The sequence below is a fragment of the Homalodisca vitripennis genome, chromosome 1 (genome assembly GCF_021130785.1).
Source record: "Homalodisca vitripennis isolate AUS2020 chromosome 1, UT_GWSS_2.1, whole genome shotgun sequence".
NCBI classification, from domain to species: domain Eukaryota; kingdom Metazoa; phylum Arthropoda; class Insecta; order Hemiptera; family Cicadellidae; genus Homalodisca; species Homalodisca vitripennis.
In genome coordinates, this window is record NC_060207.1 from 73,762,162 (window position 1) to 73,786,601 (window position 24,440).

Genomic DNA, 24,440 nt, shown 5'->3' on the forward strand with positions numbered 1-24,440 from the left:
TATATATATATATATATATATATATAAAACATAGAGTAGTGAATCAAAGTATTCAGAGCAGTGAATTTCTAGGTATGGGTTGTAAAATATCCACAAATCTACTCCACATGGTTTTAATTTTTACACAGTAGATTATTTGGTTAGCCTAAAAATGTACCAGAGTTCCATCTCCAATAACTAAAGTTTTTGATTAGGATTGTTACGTTAATCATTAGGAATAACAGGTTAATGAATTAGAGTATTATTTTGAGCTCAGTTTTTCACAATGCACTATAATGCTCATTCACCAGTTTTCCTTTGTTTGAGCCGAGGGAAAAATAAATCATACAGTATTTTATTACAAAGTATTTATTAATACGTATCACTAATACATCAACACAAATGTGTATACATGTACGATACCAACATCAACGTTAAATAAATTAATTAATTGGTGCAAATATTTCAAATATCTTCTTTACTCAGCTGGATTCTGAATCACAATTAGGATGAATTCTTTATCTGCAAATAAACAAAATAATTAAGATAACATATTAGTACCCATTCTAATTTTAATTACAAATACAATGAACATAAATCAAAGTATTACAATAATTTTTACATCCTAAATGATATTTACTATGTGTATTTGTAATGTTACATAAATTTTATCTAATCCTCCAAGTGGAAGGTGTAAAAATTACTTGTGTTGATGCATACTTGTGTAAATTGTTTGGGAAAAATATAAGCACTTAAAAAAAATGCACAAGTTATTTTAAAATAGACTCATGCCAACTTCATTGACAGAGCAAATAGAAATAATTAAAAACAATAAAATAACACTTATACTAATTAATTTTATTAGCCTAATAGACGTAAAATAATGCATAGACGAAAACATTGTTTTGAACACGTGTGTACATAATAATAGCACATAATTAATTATTGATTCTATGTTCTTTCTGCTCCCATTAAAAAAGATGTCTGATGCAAATACAATAAATTGTTTTACAAATGACCAATATTTTCAGATTCTGCTAAATAAAAAGATGTCTACACTTTTTTCTAATAGATCTTATTATGGTAAATATACATATACTATTTTATTTTAACCAACAAATTATGAAATATCATTAGCTGTCCTTTCTAGTTATACCAATCATGTTTGTGTTATTTTCTGTAAAGGGTAATGGCCAGTCATTGTGCTATTTCAAGAAAAATATTTATACATTAGAATAATGACTATGATTAAATTATATAGTATACTTATTATTGTAATCTATAAGAAAAATGTAATTTAGATGATTATTTTATTATTTATTTTTAATTTAGATGATTATAGTATGGTATGTATATTTTGCAGCTTTGACATTGTTTTATTATAATAAATTGCATTTGAAAATAAGGTATCGTTAGGCCGAGCATGTTCACATGTTTGTCTTTGCAACTTGGAGGGTAAAGCAGCTCCTGACATAAATAAATACTTTTATCGTGTAACATTCATGATAACAAATTACCTGAGAGATTTTAAGCAATAATTTGAGGTCCATGCTAATGTTGAAGACATAATATTGATAAAGCTACCAGTCTTCAGAATAATAGTACAATAAAAACACGTTCAAACCAGGAAATGATTGGTTAAATTAATTGTTTTATCATTAGGGATGTAATAGAAAAGCATGTGATAAAAAAATTAAAAAGATCAAAGAAAAATGTTTTTAACCAATGATTTGAGGCACAAATTTTAAATATAACTAATAAGGATGAAACAGTTAGCAGGATAGCCAACCCTTGTAACTGTATTTAATAAAACACCAGCTGATTACAATAATAAAAAGTGCATATCTATATTATAAAACCTTACTACTAATATAAAGATTAAACAAGATAATTAAATATTTGGCCAAAAAGCCTGTCAAACTCCATTCTCGCCTAATGAATGACTTTTAAGTAAGAACATTTAATTCGCAATCCCTATTAAAAATTACCACAGAAAACATTTGCTAATAATGATACACTTTGGTTGGCATTCCATAATCACAGGACATCTGTATGTCTCATATCAGCATTCAGTGGTTCCATCAACCACCACTGGATAGAAGCTGTCCAGAGTCCACTTCTTGGAGACATCTTACTCAGTACCTTTAGCAGATTTCGTGCAAGGTTATCTATCTTTCTAGACTACACAAATACCAAATGATCAAGCAATAGTATTGTTGAGAAAAATTCAAAATACTGACAGGCCACTAAATTTAGAGGTAGTTCACAGCACTCCAACTGGATTACGTTTGATGGATGGCCTTTCACACAGGGAAGATTTTTATTGATCAACATTTTAAGATCCTTTTCTATCAAAACTTTATTGCATCTTGTACAGAGTGTCCCCTTATATATTGAATGAAATGTGAGTATCACTGATTAGCCTATTTACCTTCGTAAGTTCCGCATGAACTAGTATCATAAGTATGTTGTCCAGCCAAAGAGTAGTACAGTACTCGGCAACAGAAAAGATTAGACATAAAGCTGGGATATGAAAGGTTTTGGCACTTGCTTCTCAAGTTGTTTCAGCCAAATGCTGTAAAATACTAATCCTCATCCTTACCATAATTTTCCAGCTATCTTTTAGGTCTGGAATGTAAGAATTGACAACCAAGAAATGTGGATACTTATTGTAACTGGGCTAAACACCAAAAAACTAAACATTTTCAATTATTAACAAGTTTAAAATAGAAGCAGGTTACTTCTGTTTTGTAGTTTTGGTTTTACATTTCCAGGTTAAAAAATACTTTCAGTTCAGTAGGGTCAGATACAATGGTATATTCTGTCCGAAGGTCGTCTGTTCTGTGTTATTTCGAACTAGCAATGTTATCATTGTAAACAAATAACAGAATAGGAGCATAAACTTCCATTGGATGAGTCTATAAGGAAGATATCTCAAACTCCTCAGACTCATTCAGTATATAAAAAAAGGAGAGAACAATGAATAATGTTATGGATAATATTATAACTATTTCACTTGAATAAACATTTCTTGGATTTTCTCCAACCACATTGACAATAGACAATGTTCTTTATTAACATACTCATTGAGAACAGTATTGTGTCATAGGTACAAGTATATGTTAAGTTACAAAGTTGTGTCAAAAACTCCTTGAATAAATTCTTCTATGGAGTAGAAGGGACAATCAGTGAGCCACATGTGTGGTGCAGGTTTGAAATAAATCAATTTCTGGTTTCTCAGTCCCAGTGGAAGGAGTTTTTAAAGCTTCCTTCCCACATAAATTGGCTTCTTTTCAAACTGAGTCAGACGGTGCAATGGAAGGTCATATAATGTAGTATTTCTCAGATGGTATTAGTGAAGTTTACCTCGTTTAAACAGGTCCTCTCTTATTGTGATCATACCAGTCTCTTCAATATAGAGCAACACAATTGTTAGGAATTTGTGAGTCCTAAAAAGTTTCTCTACAGCTATCAAGTTTTTCAATCCTGCCAGTATTCTCACTGCCTTTTTTTGTTGTTTAAATACTCACTAAATATCATAGCACCTGAGGTTCATACGATACCTCTAAAAAATACCTCTTATGGAATTCATAGTATTCAATTCTTGTTGTTGTTTCATGCGTTGAAGCCTTGATGTTTTTAATTGTATAGAGACTGGAACTCAGCTTCTTACAAAGTTTGTTCACATGAGGTGTTTAGGATTATGTTTTGTCAAGACGTGTAATGTTTAAAATTTTCATAATTCAACAAAACTTCTGCTATATGTGTTACACATTCAAATTGTCTGGGCAAATAGTACTTGGGCAGTTATGGTAGTGTTTGTCATTGTTGTGACAGTACTGGTACGCCATATTGAGGGATATATAAGATACGATAGCCAGTTGGTTTCACTAAACACAAGGGTTGTGTTATCAGCGTACAACAAAGTTAAGTAAGTGTCTCCCATGTATTGGGGTAGTCATTAGTGAAGAGAATAAAATGAACTGGCTCTAAAACAGATCATTGTGGACACCTCGACTAAAAAGTTAAGCACTGGATCTTGCAAGTTTCATACTCCATTTTCTTCCCCATCTTTTCTTCTCCATTTTTGTCTCCATCCCTCAAAATAGCTTTGAAACCATACCTTTACAGCCACTCAGGCGATCATCAATGCGGTCTCGGGACGTGGCGTTGATGGTCAGGTGTGTGACTGGATAGGGGCCTTGCTCACGGACAGGGTTGTTGTCACATCCCTCATGGGAGCAAGTGTTAGTGCGGGGTGCGAAGTGGCGGGGTCTTCATACCCCAACACATGTGCCAAGCCAGAGCGTCCACGAAGCACACGCACAGCCACCTTCTCTCTTCTTCAGTGCTGTACTTTACATGCGCGTGCACCTGGGAACTGCCTGATCCAAATCTTGTCTTCTTTGATAATTCCGATCAGGCTGAGCTGATCTGGCGGGCTTTCTGTTGAACTATCCAAATTTTTAACTTTCTTTTCCTACTACTCTCACCTGTCGGGTAATCTTCCCAACAATCTATCTTAAACTATTCTAATTCTAATTTTCCTTCTGTATCCAAGCCAAGGTGGAACAGCATATGCCGAGGGCTGCGTGATCAAGGGAGAGCTTGGTCGTAAATATGCGAACTCTGGATACCTGGCGACCTCCAGTTTAAACCTAGCCTTCCCCAAGTAGAGCGGGACAATGCTTGGGGTGACCTTTAGATCTCCGCTACTCGTGGGAACACAATGAGTACAGAAATTAAAGAAAACCAAACAAAACCAGAGAGCTCTTGTAGCACTCAAAAAGTGAATGAAAATTCACGAAACACAGAGGGATTGATGATGGGCTCTGACCCTAGCAATCCTGATCAAACCCAAAAAACAGGCGGACTTCCTAGTAGAAGTCCAAAAGCCTCCGACTCGATTAGAGTCGAAACCGATGAAGAAGATGCGATACTGGAGGGCGATCACCAGAAGGAAGAGGGAGCAAAAGTCGAGAGACAGCTCCCAGTACTGCCTAAGTTATGTGGAGCCGCCAGGAAACGCATGGTCTGGTTCCGAAAAAGAGGGTATTCCCAAGAAGAAGCCAGGGAATTGGCCTTAAAACCAATCCCAGAAGAAAGAAATAAAAAATTGAACAAACAAAAGGAGGGAAAGAAACCGAAAAGACCTCACTCTGATGGATCCACTCCGGAGGCCCATCAGAGGAAGAAAACAAAGAACGAAGGAAATCAAGGGGAACACAAGGAGCAATCTGGACAACCCCAGAAACCTTCCTACAAACAAGCGGTAGCTGGTATAAGGGTAGGGGTTTTGCACTCCAACTTTCCCGAGACCCTACTCACAACCGATCAGATGGAGAAGATCCAGAGCTTCATCCTGGAAGCTATCGTGGAAGAACAGGAGGGTCCCTACTCTCCAAGATTCTACGGTATCAACAGGAGACAAGGGGTTCTAATCTTCACCTGCGAAAACACTGAAACAGCAGAATGGCTTAAAGGAAAGCAAGACTCCCTAAAGCCTGGGGAAGAGGCCAGTCTAAGGATAGTACCAGAGGAAGAAATCCCTCGTGCGAGAATTGCGACTGTCTATCTTCCTGATAGTATACTCGATACAACCGAAAAGATAATGAAGCTCTTAAAAGGACAAAACAAAGAGCTATCTGTCGGAGAATGGAATGTTCTGCGGAGAAGCGACGAGGGGAAGTCTGTCCTACTCACCCTGGCAGTCGACTGCGCTACAGCGAACAAACTTGAGAAGGAAGGTCCATGGATCGGCTACAAGTTTGGGAAAGTTCAGCTTAGACTGAAGAAGAAACATCAAGGAAACATAGAACAACCCACAAGGGAAGAGGGGACTACAGAGAAATCTGAGACGGTCACCACAGAAAAAAGGACCGCTGAAGAGATGGAAGTGGAGGAGGCCACGAAGGTGTCAGAGCAATCTGTACATACCTTACCTAAAGGGTCTACTCCACAAGCCAGTGCAGCGGTCAAAAATGAAAGACCAACATGTTCTCTCTTCTTGAAGAGGGGACCTTCTCTCAAAGGACCATCCGTCTCGGCTCGAGGAAGAAAAGGGGACAAAGTCTCCAAGCAATCCAAAAGAAGAGGCGGGGATGGACCACCTGGGGGAGGTGGAAAAAAGGCGTAAGTATGCGCCTAATACAGATAAACCTACACCATGCAAAGGGCGCAACTGACATCTTGGGAAGAAGGTTTATCTCAACAGGCCTGGATATCGCCCTAATCCAGGAGCCTTGGATCAATAGAGGTTGCATCAGAGGACTGACAACTCAGGTAGGTAATCTCATTTATGATCGAACAATTGAAAACCCAAGAACTTGTATTCTAACTTCAAAACTAATAACAGTCTTTCCGATTACAGATCTAATAACAAGAGATCTGGTGGCGGCTACAGTGAAGGTGGCTTCACTGCAAGGGGACAGAGAGGTTACTATAGCCTCAGCCTACTTCCCCAACCCGTCAACAAGCTGCCCACCGAAAGAATTAGAAAGACTATTGCAGAGCTGCAGAGACAGAGGCTCGGCCCTCATTCTCAGCTGCGACTGCAATGCTCACCATACGTATTGGGGAAGTACGAACACAAACAAGAGAGGTGAGGAACTTCTACAGTTTATGTTCAGCAATGATCTAGTGTTAGAGAATAGTGAGCCCAACCTTTATAACTAGAAATAGGAAAGAAGTCCTAGACATAACCCTATCTACAGGACTCAAAAACTTAAATATAGTAAGGTGGCACGTCTCCAAGGAGGCCTCACTATCGGACCACTGTCCAATTAGATTCGACATAGAGGAGATAGGGGAAAGATACGTGACCCACAGGGTTCCTAAATCGACCAACTGGAGAGGTTACAGAGAGTCCCTGGCAGAAGAGTTGGAAGAAATAGGACCCTTCCAGAAAAATGAATTTGAATTAGAAAGGTCTGCACAAATAGTAGAGCAAGCTATAATAAAGGCCTACGAGAAAAACTGCCCTCCCAGGCAAAACTGGTTGAAGAGGGATGTGCCGTGGTGGACTGGGAGGTTGGAAACATTAAGAAACAAAACGAGGAAATTATTAAAATGGGCAAAAAGGACAGACGATTGGCTCCCTTATCTATAGGCCCAAAATGAATATAAAAAAGAACTTAGAACGAATAAAAGAAGAACCTGGAGGAATTTCTGCAAAAATATTAACAGTCTTCCCGAGGCATCCAGGCTTCAAAAAACTCTCCAAACGGAGCATACAAATCCTATGGGGACTCTAGTAAAGGACAATGGAGACCTAACAATGAACAGGAAGGATACCTTAGAACTACTTCTGGAGACACACTTCCCGGGGGGTCAGCTAACTCGTAATGAGGATACTTATTCTCTATATGGGGGGGGATCCAGTCGGGAGGTGGCAAAAGCCAGACAGTTGTCTAACAGACTATTCACACACGAGAGAATTAAATGGGCGATAAGATCTTTCAAGCCATTTAAATCTCCTGGGGCGGATGGAGTTTTTCCAGCCCTTCTTCAAGAGGGGCTGGACATTCTATTAAATACCCTTAGCATTCTATTTAGAAGCAGTTTCGCCCTAGGATATATACCAAAGAACTGGAGGATAGCACTAGTGGTGTTCTTGCGAAAAAATGACAGGGATCCAACAAAACCCAGTTCGTACAGACCCATAAGCCTAACCTCCTTCATGGTGAAAACTATGGAAAAAATAATAAATAGACACATAAGGGACGTAATATTACTGGAACACCCACTTAGTCCCACACAACACGCATACATAGAAGGAAAATCAACCACCACTGCTCTCCACAGTTTAGTGAGAGAGGTGGAGAATACCTTCGAAAAAAAGGAAGCCCTAGTCAGCGTCTTTATGGACATTGAAGGAGCTTTCGACCGAGTAGCATATCAATCCATGAAGACTGCGATGGAACGTTTTGGAGTTTCCCCAGACGTAGTCAAATGGATAGTAGCCCTCCTAAAAATCAGACAGGTGAAAGCCAAGTACGGGGACGAATCGGCTGCGATCACGGCCCAAAGAGGCTGCCCCCAGGGGGAAGTCTTATCTCCTCTCCTGTGGGCGATGGTAGTGGATGATCTCCTAAGAAAAGCAGAGAAGAGGGGGATAAGGCTACTATGTTATGCGGACGACCTAGTGCTTATGATTAAAGGGAAAAACATAGGCAGGCTGGAACGCCTAATACAAACAGAACTGAACTTCATAAGCAACTGGTGTCATGGGGAAGGTCTGCGGATCAACCCATCAAAAACTAATATGATTACCTTTACCAGGAAAAGGAAATTCCAGCTAGCAAAACCGGTCCTGGAGGGAATCAGCATTAACCAAACAAAAGAAGTGAAGTATCTGGGTTTAATCCTGGATGAGAAGCTCACTTGGAACTCCCATATTAGAAACAAGACATCCAAAGCAATAATGGCCCTTGGGGCCTGTAAGAGACTCTTTGGATTTAAATGGGGACTTAAACCCAAAATGATATATTGGATTTATGAAACCATAGTAAAACCAATGGTCACATATGCTGCTCTAGTGTGGTGGCCGAAGGTCGAACAAACAACAGCTGCAAGAAGGCTACAGAGTCTTCAGAGGTTAGCTTGCTTAAGCATCACGGGAGCAATGAGCTCCTGCCCAACACTAGCAATGGAAGCGGTTCTGGGTTATACTCCTCTTGGCCAGGAAGTGATGACAACAGCTGCGATGAGCGCAATGAAGCTTCTAGGAACAAAGGTAATAAATGCTACCTCCCTAGAAGGCCACATGAAGATATTGGAAAATTTTCCTGAGGCTGAAATGCTAACCAAAGTATCTGATACTATGGTTAAGAAATACTCCTTTGAAAAACCATACACGGTCTCTATCGGAAGTAGGGAGGAATGGATTAAAAGGGAGACCTACCCTAAAAAAGGAGTCCTGAAGTTTTACACCGATGGTTCACTCCTAGACTCAAGGGCAGGATATGGAATACATGGACCTGGAGTTGACATGGCTGTGCCCCTAGGAAGACATGCCTCAGTTTTTCAGGCGGAGGTCATGGCAATAGATTCATGTTCAAGAAGACTCACACAGTTGGGGACAAAAGGATTATCATACCTAATACTCTCTGATAGTCAGGCTGCACTGAAGGCACTGGATACCTGTTCGATTGATTCGAAAGCGGTCTGGGAATGCAGGAATGCTCTAGCAGAGCTAGCAACAAATAACAGAGTAACACTCGGATGGGTGCCGGGTCATGAAGGAATTCATGGGAACGAAAAAGCGGACATCCTCGCCAAAAAGGGAGCAGAATCCACATTGGTGGGGCCTGAGCCAGGTTGTGGAATATCCTTCTCCAGCATTAAAGCTCGGGTTAAAGATTGGGAAAAGAGGACAAGATACAAGAATTGGAGCAGAGCCTCGGGTTTAAGAATATCCAAAATGTTTATCTCTCCTTATGCAAAAGGATGGACAGCTCTCCTAGACCAGAATAAGGAGGATATAAGACTGATATTAGGAATGTTGACAGGACATGGCCCTCTGAGGAAGCACCTTTTGAAGGTAGGCCTTAGTCGGAGCAGCGAATGTAGACTCTGTGGAGAAGAGGAGGAGTCAGCAGAGCACATTTGGTTGGATTGTCCTGCCATCGTAGAGATTAGGAAAAGATACTTGGGAGCATATCTCCTCAGCCCCAAGGACATCAGAGAACAGGAGCCCTTAAATCTGATTGGTTTTTGCAAAAGCCTCGGTTTTTGAGGGCACAAATAAAAGTAAGGGAGGCGCAAAGGTCCTTTTAGGACTAAGTGCGGGGACAAAGTGTCCTCTTCCCTCAGAAGGAAAAAAAAAGTGTTAGTGCGAAGGCTATGAGGGGCTGTCCGCAAGGCGGCGTCCTCTCTCCTCTTCTGTGGAACCTGGTTGTGGATGACCTGCTAAATTCTTTGAATAGCAGCGATGTCTTTGCACAAGGGTACGCAGATGATATTGTGATTCTTGTGAGTGGCAAGTTCAACACAACAATCAAGGAACTGACCAATGCTGCTCTGAACATGGTGGGAAACTGGTGTGATAAGGTTGGCCTCACCGTCAACCCCACCAAGGCTGCCGTGGTTGCCTTTACCAGGAGGGGACAGATGGAGGGGACAGATGGAGGGCATTGGTCCCTTTCTATTTAAAGGCTCACCCGTTGAGCTGAAGCCTGAGGTCAAGTACCTGGGCGTGATCCTAGATAGGGTTCTAAACTGGGAACCTCATCTAGAAAGGGTCATTGCCAGGGGTAAGTGGTCTCTAATGCAATGCAGACGTGTGATAGGTGGGCCTTGGGGACTGAAGCCGAGGCTCTTGTACTGGCTTTATGTTTCCGTGGTCAGACCTGCACTAATGTACGGAGCTGTCGTATGGTGGCCAAAAACGGAAGCCAAGACGGTGGTAGCACGTCTGGCGGGCATCCAAAGGATGGCCTGCCTCGCTATCACTGGGGCCTTTCCTAGTGCGCCAGGTGCGGCTCTGGACTGTTGTCTTAATCTCGCCCCCCTGGACATTGTCATTCGAGCTATGGCCAGGAGGAGTGCCTACTGTCTTCAGCAGACGGGACTCTGGTCGGGCTGCAGCGGTGGGCACTGCAGAATTGGCACTCTGATACAGGAGGATGTTTTGCACATGATCTCTGATCAGATGCCACAAAAGTTTTCCTTTGACAAACCCTTTAGGATTATTTTACCCTCAAGGGATGATTGGTCAGAGGGGAAGAAACCTCTTCCACCAGCGGAGCTCGAATGGTACACAGACGGCTCCAAAACAAAAAGCGGCACAGGCGCTGGAATTCTGGGAGTGTGACCATGTAGGGAGCTGGTGGTTCCTATGGGTCCGTATCCGACAGTCTTTCAAGCGGAGGTCGCAGCCATTATGGAATGTGCTCGTGAGAATCTTCGTCTGCGATATAGGGGCAAGACGATTAACATTTTCACGGACAGTCAGGCAGCGCTGATGGCGCTGGATTCTTGCGCAATCAAATCCAAACTGGTTTGGGATTGCTATCAGACCGTTTCCTCCCTTGCCAGAATCAACAATGTAACCGTTTGTTGGGTTCCTGGTCATGAGGGGATTCTTGGGAACGAAAGAGCTGATGCCCTGGCCAACCAGGGCTCAGCAACAATTATGACGGGCCCTTAACCGTTCTGCGGTGTTCCAAGGTGTGAATCCTCTAGGGTTGTCTCGAAATGGATTCGAGCGGAGCATGGGAGAAGGTGGAGGTTACATCCGGGTTTGAGAGTGAGTAGAATGGTATTACAGTCACCTTCCTCCAAGGTGGCTTCGGACCTTCTCTCATTAAACAGATCAATGTCTTCTAAGGTCATTGGTCTCATTACGGGGCATGGTCACCTGAAGAAGCATCTACACAGAGTTGGCATCCTTCAGGAGGATCCGCTCTGTGGAAGGTGTTATGAGCAGGAGGAGACTGCTGAGCACCTGCTCTTTGATTGCCCTGCAATAGCAAGAGAGCGGTATGCCATCTTTGGTAGCCTGGACAGGGGTGGTGAATTTTCCCAGGAGGACTTGATAGGTTGTTTTTGGCGGTTTGTTGAACTGCTGAAGTTGTAGACTGGTAGGCCTCATGGTGTTTCCAGGGTGCGCAAAAAGCCCTTGAGGCTTAAGTGCATGGCAGTAGGGCGCCCCAGGGGAAAAAAAAACCATACCTTTGCTGCTCCAGATTTTCTAGTTTTCGAATAATAAGATCATTGCCAAAATGTTATATGATAAATTTCAAAATAATAAAAGTAGAATGAAAGAGTAGTGAGACGGAAAATTAGATATGGGAAAGAATAAGTTTACTTACCCAACTACCTACATGTGAGATAGGCCTTTTACTTACCAGGAGCAACCATAATTTCATGTTTTTTTGATCTTATTCTTAAGAAAGTTAGATCATTGGAAGGGTCCAAATCTCTGACAACACTACGAGCCTTGTCAGACAGTTGGCTGATGAGACCAGCGTACTGAACAGTGGTTGTGTTGTCCATAGTAGTCTTAATTGGTATGCCTGGAATAAAGACAGAGCTTTTAATCTTCTAATTACTACTGTCACTCTTATATATTAGTTACTCTATTTTAAAGCACATGCTCATGACACTCCAAGTGACCTCTTGTATTCAAAATAAACACTTACATCATATTTTTTTTAAAGAGATTGGCTGATTTCCTTTCTAATTTTACACCTGTCCCCTTGGGTCAAGTTCATGATTTCATAAAACAACATAATTTGTCGATACAAGGTTGACATAACTGTTAAAAAGTACTCCAGTTATAGACAAGATTTGAACTTGCACACTATCAAACCATAAACATAACGTTTTAGACTTTGTGAGTACTAACTCTTCTGAATGTAGTGTTGTTGGTCATCCTTGACGTAAAGAACGCGTTTAACTCTGCTCGGTGGGAGGACATGCTAGAGGCGTTGCAGCAGGACTTCAGCGTGCCCGACTATCTCCTGGTCGTTGTGCAGGACTACCTGTAGAACCATCGGCTGTTGTATGAAACCAAAGACGGAAGGAGAACGAAAGAAGTCACTGCCGGTGCGGCTCAAGGGTCTATTCTCGGCCCAGACCTATGGAATGTTTCATACGATGGTTTGCTTCGCCTCGAGATGCCCCACGTCTTCCTCGTGGGTTATGCCGATGACGTAGCTGCAGTCATCACGGCGAGGACTCCGGACTTGGCACAGTTACACCTTAATCAGGTAATGATTCGGGTCAATGCCTGGATGACGAGCCACGGACTTGAGCTGGCGGTCGCCAAGACCGAGATCGTAATCCCCACTCTGATCTCTATGAATGTGGGAGGTGTTGAGGTTCGGACAAGGACTGCGGCGAAGTACCTGGGTGTGTTACTCGACTGCCGTCTTCGGTATTGGGAGCACATCCAGGCGGTGTGCGATAAAGCCTCTAAGGTGGTTTTGTCTCTTGGCAGGCTGATGGCTAACGTAGGAAGCCCTAGGTCAAGTAAGAGACGCCTCCTCGTGTCTACTGTAAACTCAACCCTTCTGTATGGCGCAGAGGTTTGGGCGGGTGTCATGAGGATAAGGCGATACAGTCAAAGGCTATTATCGGTACAGAGAAGAGCAGCACTTAGGGTTGCCTGCGCCTATCGCATCGTTTCTGGTTCGGCCGTGGTGGTCGTGGTTGGGGTAATTCCTATTGATCTGATGGCTATCGAGAGATAAACCGTCTTTCGGGAGGCTGTCGAGTGGGGGAGAGAGGATGTCTTGGCTGCTGCCAGGGTGGAGACTCTACAGGTTTGGCAGCGGAGGTGGACGGAAAGATCAGACGATCGCTAGACCTTCCGTCTCATTCGAGAGCTTCAACCCTGGATAGATCATGGCCACGGGGAGATAAATTTCTACCTGTGTCAGTTCGTGACAGGGCACAGTTACTTTAGGAAGTATCTCTACACGATGGGAAAAGTCAGGTCGCCTCGGTGTGCTTACTGCCCGGAGGAGGATGATGATGTTCATCACAACTTCTTCGCTTGCGGGCGCTTCACCGAGGCCAGGCGAACGTTCAGACACCACAGTTGGCGATGTTTCGGCAGACACCATTGTGGAGCTGATACTGCAGAGTGAGGACGCATGGAATGCAGTCACCACTCATGTACATGCGATTCTTCATCAAAAGCGTGAAGATGGATGCCTGGCTGACCCCTTGCATCCGAAACAAGTAGTTTTGTCCTGGATGGGACATAAGACACACGGAACAGGCAAGATGTCATCCGAAAAGATTCCGGCCTGGGTCCTCCGTGGCCCGTAGGGGGTTTAGTGGGTAGTCAGCAAGGGAGTCCCACACTCCGTGCGCAAATGCATACTCTTCTGAATCAGGGCTCTATACACTTCAGCATACGTATCAACATTAATCAATACTGATCAAAGTTTTGATCTAGTTACTGTTTTAAGACTTGTAATGACTTAAAAGTGGAAGTGGAGTAAATATTTATTTACAAATTATTCTTCTTAACAATGAGGAGAAATGTCTTCATGTTCATAATCAAAGCCAAGAGACCATATCTATCTTGCACTGACTCACAGTGAACTTCTCAGACTATATAGTCTTTTTCGAATAAGTTATAAAGATCTTTCTTTATCTGTTTTATTTTATTTATTTATTTTTTTTATATTCTTCCACCCATTGAAAATGTATTATTCTACTCATAATCAATACATTGATTTCATAAAACTGTTCAATAATTCATTATTGGTGGAAAAAATTGCACATTCAGAAAATTTACAGAAATTATTAGTATTTTTGCCTAGTATAATTTAGTGGCTTTAGAGCTAATCTAGTATATTCTTATATGTTTTGGTACAAAACTTGACATCGTTTAGTTTTCTGAACTTATGTAATCAATTATTTTTCCTCATGTAAATTACCAAACTACAAACAAAACCACTTACTTATAATATTTTTTATTTAATGTTTTATTTTGTAGGTAACATTTATTACATATATATATATATATATATATATATATATATATATATATATATATATATACATAAATCTTGTACTCGAATACTACATGCAGAAATGTGTTGATATGCCTTGAACTCACTGCATCGGCAACCTTGCAACGTAGAGGACTAACAGTTTAGTGGCAGTAAAACCTGCCATATCGTACTCTGTTATATCTGGCACCCTGTTATGTGGCCTGCTGACAAACGGTATAACATTTTGTAATTGTAAGGTTTGCAAGCAAGGAATGTTTCACATGCAAAAAAAAAAAACACTTTCTACAAAACATTTGGATAGGGTGGATTTGGAAGAGAGGGGATTGCTTCACATTATTAAGATCTCACACACACAACTTTTTAGAAACAATTTATCTTGGCAAAACTGAATTATAAATGCTGATGTCAGTTTTTGAATGTGCATTGGAACATGATGTAGAGGTGGGATAGTTAGTTACTTTTTACATTATCAGTAAGTTAACCCTTTGAATGCCGCGGCGTTTTGCTATGGTATGCATAAAATGCCGAGTGAAAATGCCTGATTTTGCAACGGTGTGGTTAAAAATTCATAAAAAAAATTATTTACTGGTATAATGTCCTGGATTTTTGTTTTTTTCTGTAGATAAATATATTTTCTTTATAAATTTCATACATTGATTACTTATTTAACGTTTTTATACCAATAAATAAAACATTAACAAAAACTTTATGAGCAAAACATTTTGTTTTTTATTTTGACACAACTTAGTGTTATTGAAATATTTTATTTTTTCACTTTCAGTTATTTTACCTTATACTCCATTTAATTCTTTACAAATAGACATATAAACACTTTTTTATACTTATAAATAAAGTTTGGAAAATAAATATGAAAATATGAACTGCTACAAACTAGAAATTTTCTAACCTAACCTAACACTCTGTGTATTGTCTACACTGATAATGCTTGAATCTAATGCCTGCAATACTAGGTCTTCATTGTCAGCAATGTTTTTACAACTTATTGTTTATAAATATCACTGAACAGACACAAAAAACATAAAAACTATACAAATGTATTTAGTAAAGTACTAGCTGCTTACGATCACCGTAATTCACGATCAAGTCATTGTTCTACTTACACACAGACTAGAACAACATTCACAAACGAAATAATATGAAGACACTAACACCACAATCCCATTTACACTTAAAAACTTTCAATATTAATAATCATTTGTGAAATAAACACCAGAGCAAACATAACATGTGACGGCTCGTCCGTGTAACTGTCAATTCTAAACTCGACTGACGCGCTCTTTTTACAATCGTTGTAAAAATAAAAATCTAATCAGAATGCAACAAAACCTTCATCAAAAGTTATGTTGAGCCTTTGGAATGCGTATGTATAGTCACTGAGCCATAAATACTATATAAAATATGTTATTGCAGAAGTCACAAATAGCGATTCTGGCATTTCTTGCATATAATGCAGGATCGCAAATAGCGATGCTCCGGCACTCAAAGGGTTAAGATCTGAATTTAAATATTGTACATTAATATTTTTATTGTATTTATACTATGTTGAAATATATTTTATTGTATGTATATAAATACGAAAATTAAAGTATCCCATACAATAGTTTAGTTTTAAAGTTTCAAATAGAATAAATCTTTTTGTATCATAAATTTATAATTTTCCGTGGGAAATATTCCAATGCAGTATTTATGTTTTTGTAATTTGAAAATTTTTATGACCAGCTATTGTTAAACTGTAAAGAGGATGTAACAATACCCATACCCTTCTGGTATGATGGTCGTGTATCCTCATGTTCATAAATGAGTGTGATCTATTACATATTCTGATTTAATCCACCAAAATAAATGTCACTCACCTTCAGCATTGACAACAATAGTTCCCACAACTCCCTTATGAGACTGGATCCTTTTTAAAGTTTCTTCTACTTCACTTGCCTGTAATACAATTAAAAGTGTGTATTTAGGAATGTACTAAAATATCAAATATGTTTACACTAAAGATAAAATTCAGTGAACACTTATATGTATTATTAGTAGTACACTAAGAGGAAAACAGGAGGGAATAGTGGCCTCCGGATAAGTCCAACTGAATTGTGTTCAAACTGCCATATAAAAACAACTGTGATGAAATGGTAATCTAATCAGGCAGCAACCTTTTTTGACAATGGAATACAAAAGCTGGTCCCATAATTCAATGAGTGCCTTAATATTAATAGGAATTATGTATAAAAGTAGAGTAAAGTATAGTATTTCAATTGAATGAATTATATTTGTAAATTATTTACTTGTTTTTTTTTTTTATTTCAAAACAGTTTTTGCTTTTAAAACATGCCTTGTATATTATATTATGGTGTTAACACCTTCACTGTGATACCACCGACTTTAGGACAGCTCAGATAGTATCAGTAGTTAATGTTTTAACTGATAAATTTTATTTATTCATTGTTAATTTGATTTAAATGTATATTTTTGTTATCCTAGGGCTATTGATATTTTTCCTTTGATTTGTTAAACTAAATCTTTTGGAGATTTGTTTGCTGTAATTTGGATTTGTTAATTTCATGTTTTATGATTTTGTAATAAATTGTGATTTGCCATAAAATATAATAAAAGTCTTGATGGGTGGGCATGCTATTTAGGAAATTCCTGCAAAATTCTATTTCAGCCTTAATACACAGCTAACATGTTTACACACAGAACAAACAAAGTAGTTAAAAAGCCTACACTTACGTTCATTAATACCACTTGTGAACTGAAAACATGGCACAGCCTTCAGCCAACTTTCCACTATTGTTATGTGAAAAAAACGTTTAAGTTATAAAGAAATAACTTGTACCAGTAAAATATCCTATTCATAAACCAATTCATTTTCTATAGTTTATATTCACAATATTACTCATTGTCAGCTGATATCGATCCAAAGCCAGCATGGAATACAGCTGACGGACTACACAGCTGCTTATGTGCTGCAAGGTGGCGCCTTGCTCAGTCTTGACATTCTTTATTGCTAGGTTATTCTAAAGGCTAGTTGTTTATGATTGATTGTTATGTTGTTAAATTGGTGATCCTTGTTGTGGAAGTGATATACATGAACTATTGGATAATGAAAATATTAGTTCTGATGATGAAAGTGACATATCGGCAAATGAAGTGCAAAAAATGGAATCGCTTCTGGCTGGTTTATACCTTCCATGTGAACCCACACAGAGCACAGCAAAAACCAATGTGTTACTTAAATCTGGGCAACCTTATGAATCTCCAAGAGCGACACATCACTAACTGCAAATGTCAAGACTCTTAGACACAAGGATATTTCGATAGGTCTAGTCTATTGGGGGAGATGACTGTTGGAGTTTCCTAAATGTCAAAGGTTCTTGCTAGCCTGGACATAAGGGTGTCCCACCCCCGTCTGCTTTGATTGAAGAGGCTGGTTCAGAGCTGGCTTCACCTTCTTCCAAGGAGACATGACTTGATATTAAATCCCTAATTTCTTCCTCATGGATTTCGACCCCATCCAGAATATCTTGTCACTCCAGAAGCAGCGCAAAGATCCTTATAGGACTAGGTGCAATTTCTAAACTTCTTGCCTAACAAAACTAAAAAATGAAGTGCAAGATGATATTTATTTGTTATATTTATTGTTGGGTAGTCTGGATGATTATGAACCCGTGGAATTTAATTGAGTTGTGAACAAATCGATAGTGATAGTGATAAAGCTGCAGTATAATAAGTGACCACCTATCATAATTATCAAATCATTGATATTCATGATCATCTAAAAATACTGAAAACATTTTCTGACCAAACTACGTAATATATATTTTAAATAAAAATGTAGTACTGCTGGTTTTAAATCTTAAAAAAATATGTTAACGATTAAAAAACTATATATTTTTGAAATGTTACAAACAAAACAACATTTATTTACCTTTTCCTATTTTCAACGATAAAGGGGTCTGGCTCCTTGTGAAACAAAGAAAACATGTACCGCTTTTCGCATATGTCACCGACAGCAATATTTTGCCACCTGGCATTTTTCAGACATGATCTATGGTGGCAATATATTGCCTCCTGGCCCGGAAAGGTTTAAATGCTTACATTATTCAGTTGTCATTTAGATTTTGTATTATTCAGTAGTTTATATATTCATAGCATATTAATGCCATCGCAGCAAAAATTCTACCAATGCGCCAGTAAAGAGCAATCTTGTTGTGCGATTATAGAAACCGTTCGATTATAGAAACCTCTTTGTTTTTACACAACCTTGGTGTTTCAATGAGTGTGAACTTATCTTTTGATTTTCTTGTTACCTTGTTGTTTATCTATGTTGAATTCTTTATCAATCCATTTTCCATCTAAATCCTAATGAATACTTTGCTTTTAAGTAAGTTTTTTTGAACTTCTAAAGTATTTTGATGTGAAATAAAATGATTTATTTAATATTTTTTCACCAAAAATGTAGGTTTAGATTGTCTGCACTTGTTAACCATTAAATTTTTGCTGCAGTGGCGTTAACATGTAAGTACCCTTTTTAGAGTAGGGTACGATAAGCAGACCCAGTTTTTTATATCAAAATTAGCAAACGACATTACTTAATCATAATCATCGATATAACCAATCGATACTGATTAATTATTTTGAACAATTAACTTAATCTGTATCAACAGCTGTAAACACTTTCAAATAACACATGTAATTGTATTATTAATATTATATATATATGTGTATATATAACAAAAATTATAATATACATACACGTAATAATATATAATTACCTATGTATAATTATAAACAATTCAATAATTATGACACAAACCATATGAATTGTGGCTCATAATTATTTATGAGTTTTCCTGTTTGATCGATCACTTTCTGGTTCTCTGGTTGAATAGTCTAGGATTCGAGATGCGAATATTAGATATTGATGATTATATTCTTCAATATAAAAACCCGGGTCCGCTTATTGCACCCTACTCCTTTTTAGTTATAGAAAAATATCTGAACTATACCATAATACTGTATGAAATACCTAAAACATAATTGGATTTGTTCAGTAGTTTAGATTTAATCAGAATTGTCATTATTCAAGTCTTGGTGGTCATTTATCACACTGGAGCCCTTTTTATTCACTACAAAACTTATATTTGTAAATTTACAGTATGTTATTATCTCAAGTCATGTACTAGCTGGATGGAGTAAAACTTAGAAAACAAAAAAATTAACGGAAATTATAAGATTAAAGGTAGAGGTGGCAAATTACGAATTTGACGTTATCAACGTATTCTGTCATCCTCCTGAACACAATATATATATGGTTTTAGGGGGTGCAAATGACAAATAACATGATTTTAGAGGGTATATACATAAATAGTTAAGTTCTTAATGTTTTAATGTTCTGTTTGTGTGCTGTGTCTGGATATCTGTAAATATTATCTGCGGGTGAGACTGATAGCGTACCTGTTATCTGAGCGCTCTGAGGCAGAAGTCAGATATAACGAATACTGTAGCTTGGATCGAGTGATTGCGTGACAATCATGGATCAACCATCCAGTAGTTCAACCAATCATAGTAAACTGGTGTGTCGTAAATATTATCTGCGGCTGGGACTGATAGCGTATCTGTTATCTGAACGCTCCGGGGCAGAAGTCAGTACTTCGCTGGATATCGTGTACTGTAGTTTGGATCGAGTGAGTGCGTGATGTGACAATCATGGATCAACCATCCACTAGTTCGACCAATCGTAGTGAATTTGTGTGTCGGAGTGTTTTATCGGGTATGTTAAGAGGTTACGTTTCGACCGAAACGAGATTATTTAGTTTCTGTACATTCTGTGGAACACACTAATGGTAAGTGTTCTCTATTAATGTCTAATTATATACCTATTCATATTAAGCGTATTCATGATTTATTGTAATAGAAAGGCAATTATGTAGCGTGTAAAAAACTTAATTACACAAGATTATTTAGTTTCTGTACATTCTGTAGAACACACTAATGGTAAGTGTTCTCTATTAATGTCCAATTATATACCTATTCATATTAAGCGTATTCATGATTTATTAAGTTTTTTACACGCTACATAATTGCCTTTCTATTACAATTCAATTTATGGTAATTCTAAGCAATATATGGGTCAACCTCGATTTTTCTCATATTACAATGTAATGTTCCAATAGTCAATTAGAAAAGGAAATGACTAGAATTTCTTGCCGGAAAGCAGTTATAGGGAGCAGGCAACTCATATTACAATATAATGTTCCAATAGTCAATTAGAAAAGGAAATGACTAGAATTTCTTGCTGTAAAGCAGTTATAGGGAGCAGGCAACCGCGAGAATTACCTATTAGCACAGACAATGGATACAGAAACGTATCCATTGTCTGTGCTATTAGTGATCAGGGGCACTGACGTGATCTGGGCTTCAAATTTAGAACTACTCGAGTTAATTTTTCCTCTAAAAGAGCAAGCAGCGCGAAGCGCTGCGCAGCGGGCAGGCATCGTGCGTGATCCTTTTTTTTATTAAAAATGTCTGATAAATTGTTATTTAATATTACAATATAATGTAGGTAATGTATGTAAAACAATTTTAAACACATAATTACATGCTGGAAAGCAAAGTAAACCAATATAATCCGCCCAATACAAAATCTCCGTAAAAATCTGGTAAAGGAATCTGTGTCATTCCTTTGGCCTGCGCAGCGGGCAAGCATCGTGCGTGATCTTCGTATATACTGAATTGATTCAGGCCAAAGGAATGACACAGATTCCTTTACCAGATTTTTACGGAGATTTTGTATTGGGCGGATTATATTGGTTTACTTTGCTTTCCAGCATGTAATTATGTGTTTAAAATTGTTTTACATACATTACCTACATTATATTGTAATATTAAATAACAATTTATCAGACATTTTTAATAAAAAAAAGGATCACGCACGATGCCTGCCCGCTGCGCAGCGCTTCGCGCTGCTTGCTCTTTTAGAAAAAAAATTAACTCGAGTAGTTCCAAATTTGAAGCCCAGATCACGTCAGTGCCCCTGATCACTAATAGGTAACTCTAAGCAATATATGACCGTCTGGCGGTTGCCTGCTCCCTATAACTGCTTTCCGGCAAGAAATTCTAGTCATTTCCTTTTCTAATTGACTATTGGAACATTATATTGTAATATGAGAAACATCGAGGTTGACCCATATATTGCTTAGAATTACCCAATTTATATTTCTGATCAGCCCTTCTAGAATTTGATATTTTACTGATAGGTACTATCTCGAGGGATGTTTTTCTTTCCTTGATATCAGCGCGCGGCAGCACGGTGCCGAAGCCCGCGCTAATGGCCGGAGGCACTCGTCTCAACTCGATAACAACTAATTAATTTATAGCTCGAAATTTAAGAAAAACATTGTTCATTTGGATCAAAATTCTGCTCATTTCAGTATTATTTTTCATTTACGTTTGTAAAGATGGTGCCGCATCCGATGACGTCATCACGAGGTTGAATCATGGTCACAAAGGTCACGTGATGCCCGATGTGGATATAGAACATGGAAATATTGCTCCGCGCTTGAAAAGTTGTTCCATTTTTTATGGTCTAGAACTTCGTTAATTCTCATTTCCACCCGTCAAACCTTATATTGTTTTGTTCTGTAGGACAATTCCAATAAGTTAATAACGTGAAACTCCTATTTTGCCGCTTCAGCCGTTAATGTGACAAGGGTAGGGTACGATAAGCGGACCCGGTTTTTTTTTATCGAAGAATGTAGTCTTCGATACCTAATATTCGCATCTCAAATCCTAGACTATCAATCGATATAAAAGTATCTATAGTCCTCAATAACAATCATATGTTTTAAATTAAAATATGAAGTTAATATTTTCAGTGATCAAACAAATTGTTATAACAAAAATTAGGAAAACTGAAGACGACCATATTTGCTCCTCTCACGGTTACAGTTGTTTCTTTCCCACAAGTTTCACATAATGGGGTTTTCGGTAGGAGTCCAACATGTTGAAGCCACAAAAACAATATATTTTATTTAGGCTATGTCTTATCATCTTTCAAAGCAATGTCTTGTAGTTTTCTAAAATTGACTGCCATTTTTAATAATTAAAATTACTTGTGCAAAATTGAAATATTACCCTACGTGTATTATTTTAAAGTGTTTACAGCTGTTTATATAGACTATTTAATAATAAGTTAATAATTCAAAATAATTAATCAGTATCGATTGATTATATCGATGGTTATGATTAAGTAATATCATTTGCCAATTTCGATATAAAAAACCAGGTCCGCTTATAGTACCCTACCCATGTGACAATTACCACATTAACAATACATATTTTAAATTTATGTACAAAAAAAAACAACATTCTGGTAACTGCATTATTTTTTTAAATAATTTTACAATTTTCAATGGTTCCTAAAATTGATAACGAACACTTATTACTCACCATTTAACATATAATTTTTAAACATATCTGAAAAATATGCTACACAGAAACAAAATCAGTGTATCATTCTGGGAGTTTCTTATCAGTTGAAGGGTTAACTGAAGAGACCTTAACACAAACAAGCCTAATATGGAGATATTGTACATGTAGAATGGAAACTACCATGAAAGACCACTTCCCAACAGATTAACTTTAACACCTTCCAACTACAATGACTTCGATAAACCTACAATTGTGTGAGAACATTTTTATTAATCCAATCATCTTAAACCTAATGTTTGAACAACTTACTGAAAATACCGGGAATGACAACATAATAAGCTGACCCACTACTCTGAAAATACAAACTGATTGAATCCTGCAGAGTAAAATTGGAAAATCCGGGATAAAGCATTTAATCCCAGCCAGAAGGCAATTTGCCCACTTTTATGTTGCTCACAGCCAGCAATAATTTACTTACCATAGATAATGGCTTTTAAACTTTCAAGACAAAGAATTATTGATATAGACTAAACTGTAAATGATACCCACCATTTCGTAGATAAATTTAATCTGTCAAAACATTAATAATTAACCAAAGTTTTACTTTGACAAAATCCTCACGAAGTAAACCAAAAAACTAACAGCAAAATGTCAGTACCAGTTGCCGTGGTGACAGCATGACTGTTATAGTGTTTTGTCACTTGTCAGTAGTACTAGTATTACCATTGCCCAGCCTAGGATTCAGGAACAACCATAGAATATAAAAGAAAAAAATGTTAAGCATGGAAAGTCAATGTCAGTAGTAAGATTTGATTTAAGCGCACTAAATTACATAATACGATAAAGATCTTACCAAAAACTGATTACAAATTTTTGTGTGGAGATGTTTTTTAAATATTAAATACTAATAATACTAATACTAATATTAAATACTGTGATCGTGTTAAAAAATTGCAATTGTTCATGTTATGATAGCTGCACGTGAATCCCAAAATTTTATGTGTTGGGAGTCTTGTACTGAAGAGAATGTAGATACCTTAGTTATCGATTTTATTTATTTTACTCTATTTGACTTATAACTGTATAGCTAAAAATATGATGATGGCTTAATAATACGAAAAAGAAATTACAAATATATTAGTAAAATAATTTAACAATATGATTTAAATTATTTAAAAAAATATTAAAACTTTAATATTATTCATAATTTATTAAAAACCGACATTTCAGCAATATTACACTCTTTGAAAAATATGATACATACAACGTTTGCGTATTTTTGTATTGTAGTGGTAGGGGGAATGGTAGTGGGTGGATGGGGTGCGAGATGGTGAGGGAAAGAGAGGGGGTGAGGGGAAGAGAGAGAGAGAGAGAGAGAGAGAGAGAGAGAGAGAGAGAGAGAGAGAGAGATCATAAAAAATTCAATGCTTTAATCGAAATCATTAAGATCTGACAGGTGTATTTTTTACAAGTATTAGGTTACAATCAATTCCTTTTGCACAAAAAAGTAAAGTTGAGGCTGTAAGTAACAGTTAA

At 37.9% G+C, this 24,440-nt stretch overlaps 1 protein-coding gene across 3 annotated transcripts; it reads right to left on the minus strand.

Annotated features, from left to right (window-relative positions):
- Positions 1 to 332: 332 nt before the first annotated feature.
- Positions 333 to 23,620, minus strand: LOC124364662 (dynein light chain roadblock-type 2). 3 transcript variants are annotated; one of them, XM_046820318.1, is made up of 4 exons: positions 23,454 to 23,620; positions 16,328 to 16,406; positions 11,829 to 11,996; positions 333 to 501 (listed from the first exon to the last, which is right to left on the minus strand). In XM_046820318.1, the coding sequence occupies exons 1-4, from the start codon at positions 23,454 to 23,456 to the stop codon at positions 458 to 460; spliced, it is 294 nt and encodes a 97-aa protein (XP_046676274.1). In that variant the 5' UTR covers positions 23,457 to 23,620; the 3' UTR covers positions 333 to 457. The 3 variants fall into 3 exon arrangements, with proteins under 3 accessions (XP_046676274.1, XP_046676264.1, XP_046676284.1); XM_046820308.1 differs by lacking the exon at positions 23,454 to 23,620 and adding an exon at positions 23,214 to 23,352; XM_046820328.1 differs by lacking the exon at positions 23,454 to 23,620 and adding an exon at positions 22,923 to 23,191.
- Positions 23,621 to 24,440: the final 820 nt, after the last annotated feature.

What these genes read in the sequence shown, in the direction of transcription:
- LOC124364662 (XM_046820308.1), bottom strand. Translation starts at nt 23,237, where the DNA reads ATGTTGTCATTCCCGGTATTTTCA. An exon ending in TGTCATTCCCGGTATTTTCA is followed by an intron (nt 16,407 to 23,213) that starts GTAAGTTGTTCA and finishes ATTGTATTACAG; the next exon opens with GCAAGTGAAGTAGAAGAAAC. An exon ending in TGAAATTATGGTTGCTCCTG is followed by an intron (nt 502 to 11,828) that starts GTAAGTAAAAGG and finishes GTTTATTTGCAG; the next exon opens with ATAAAGAATTCATCCTAATT.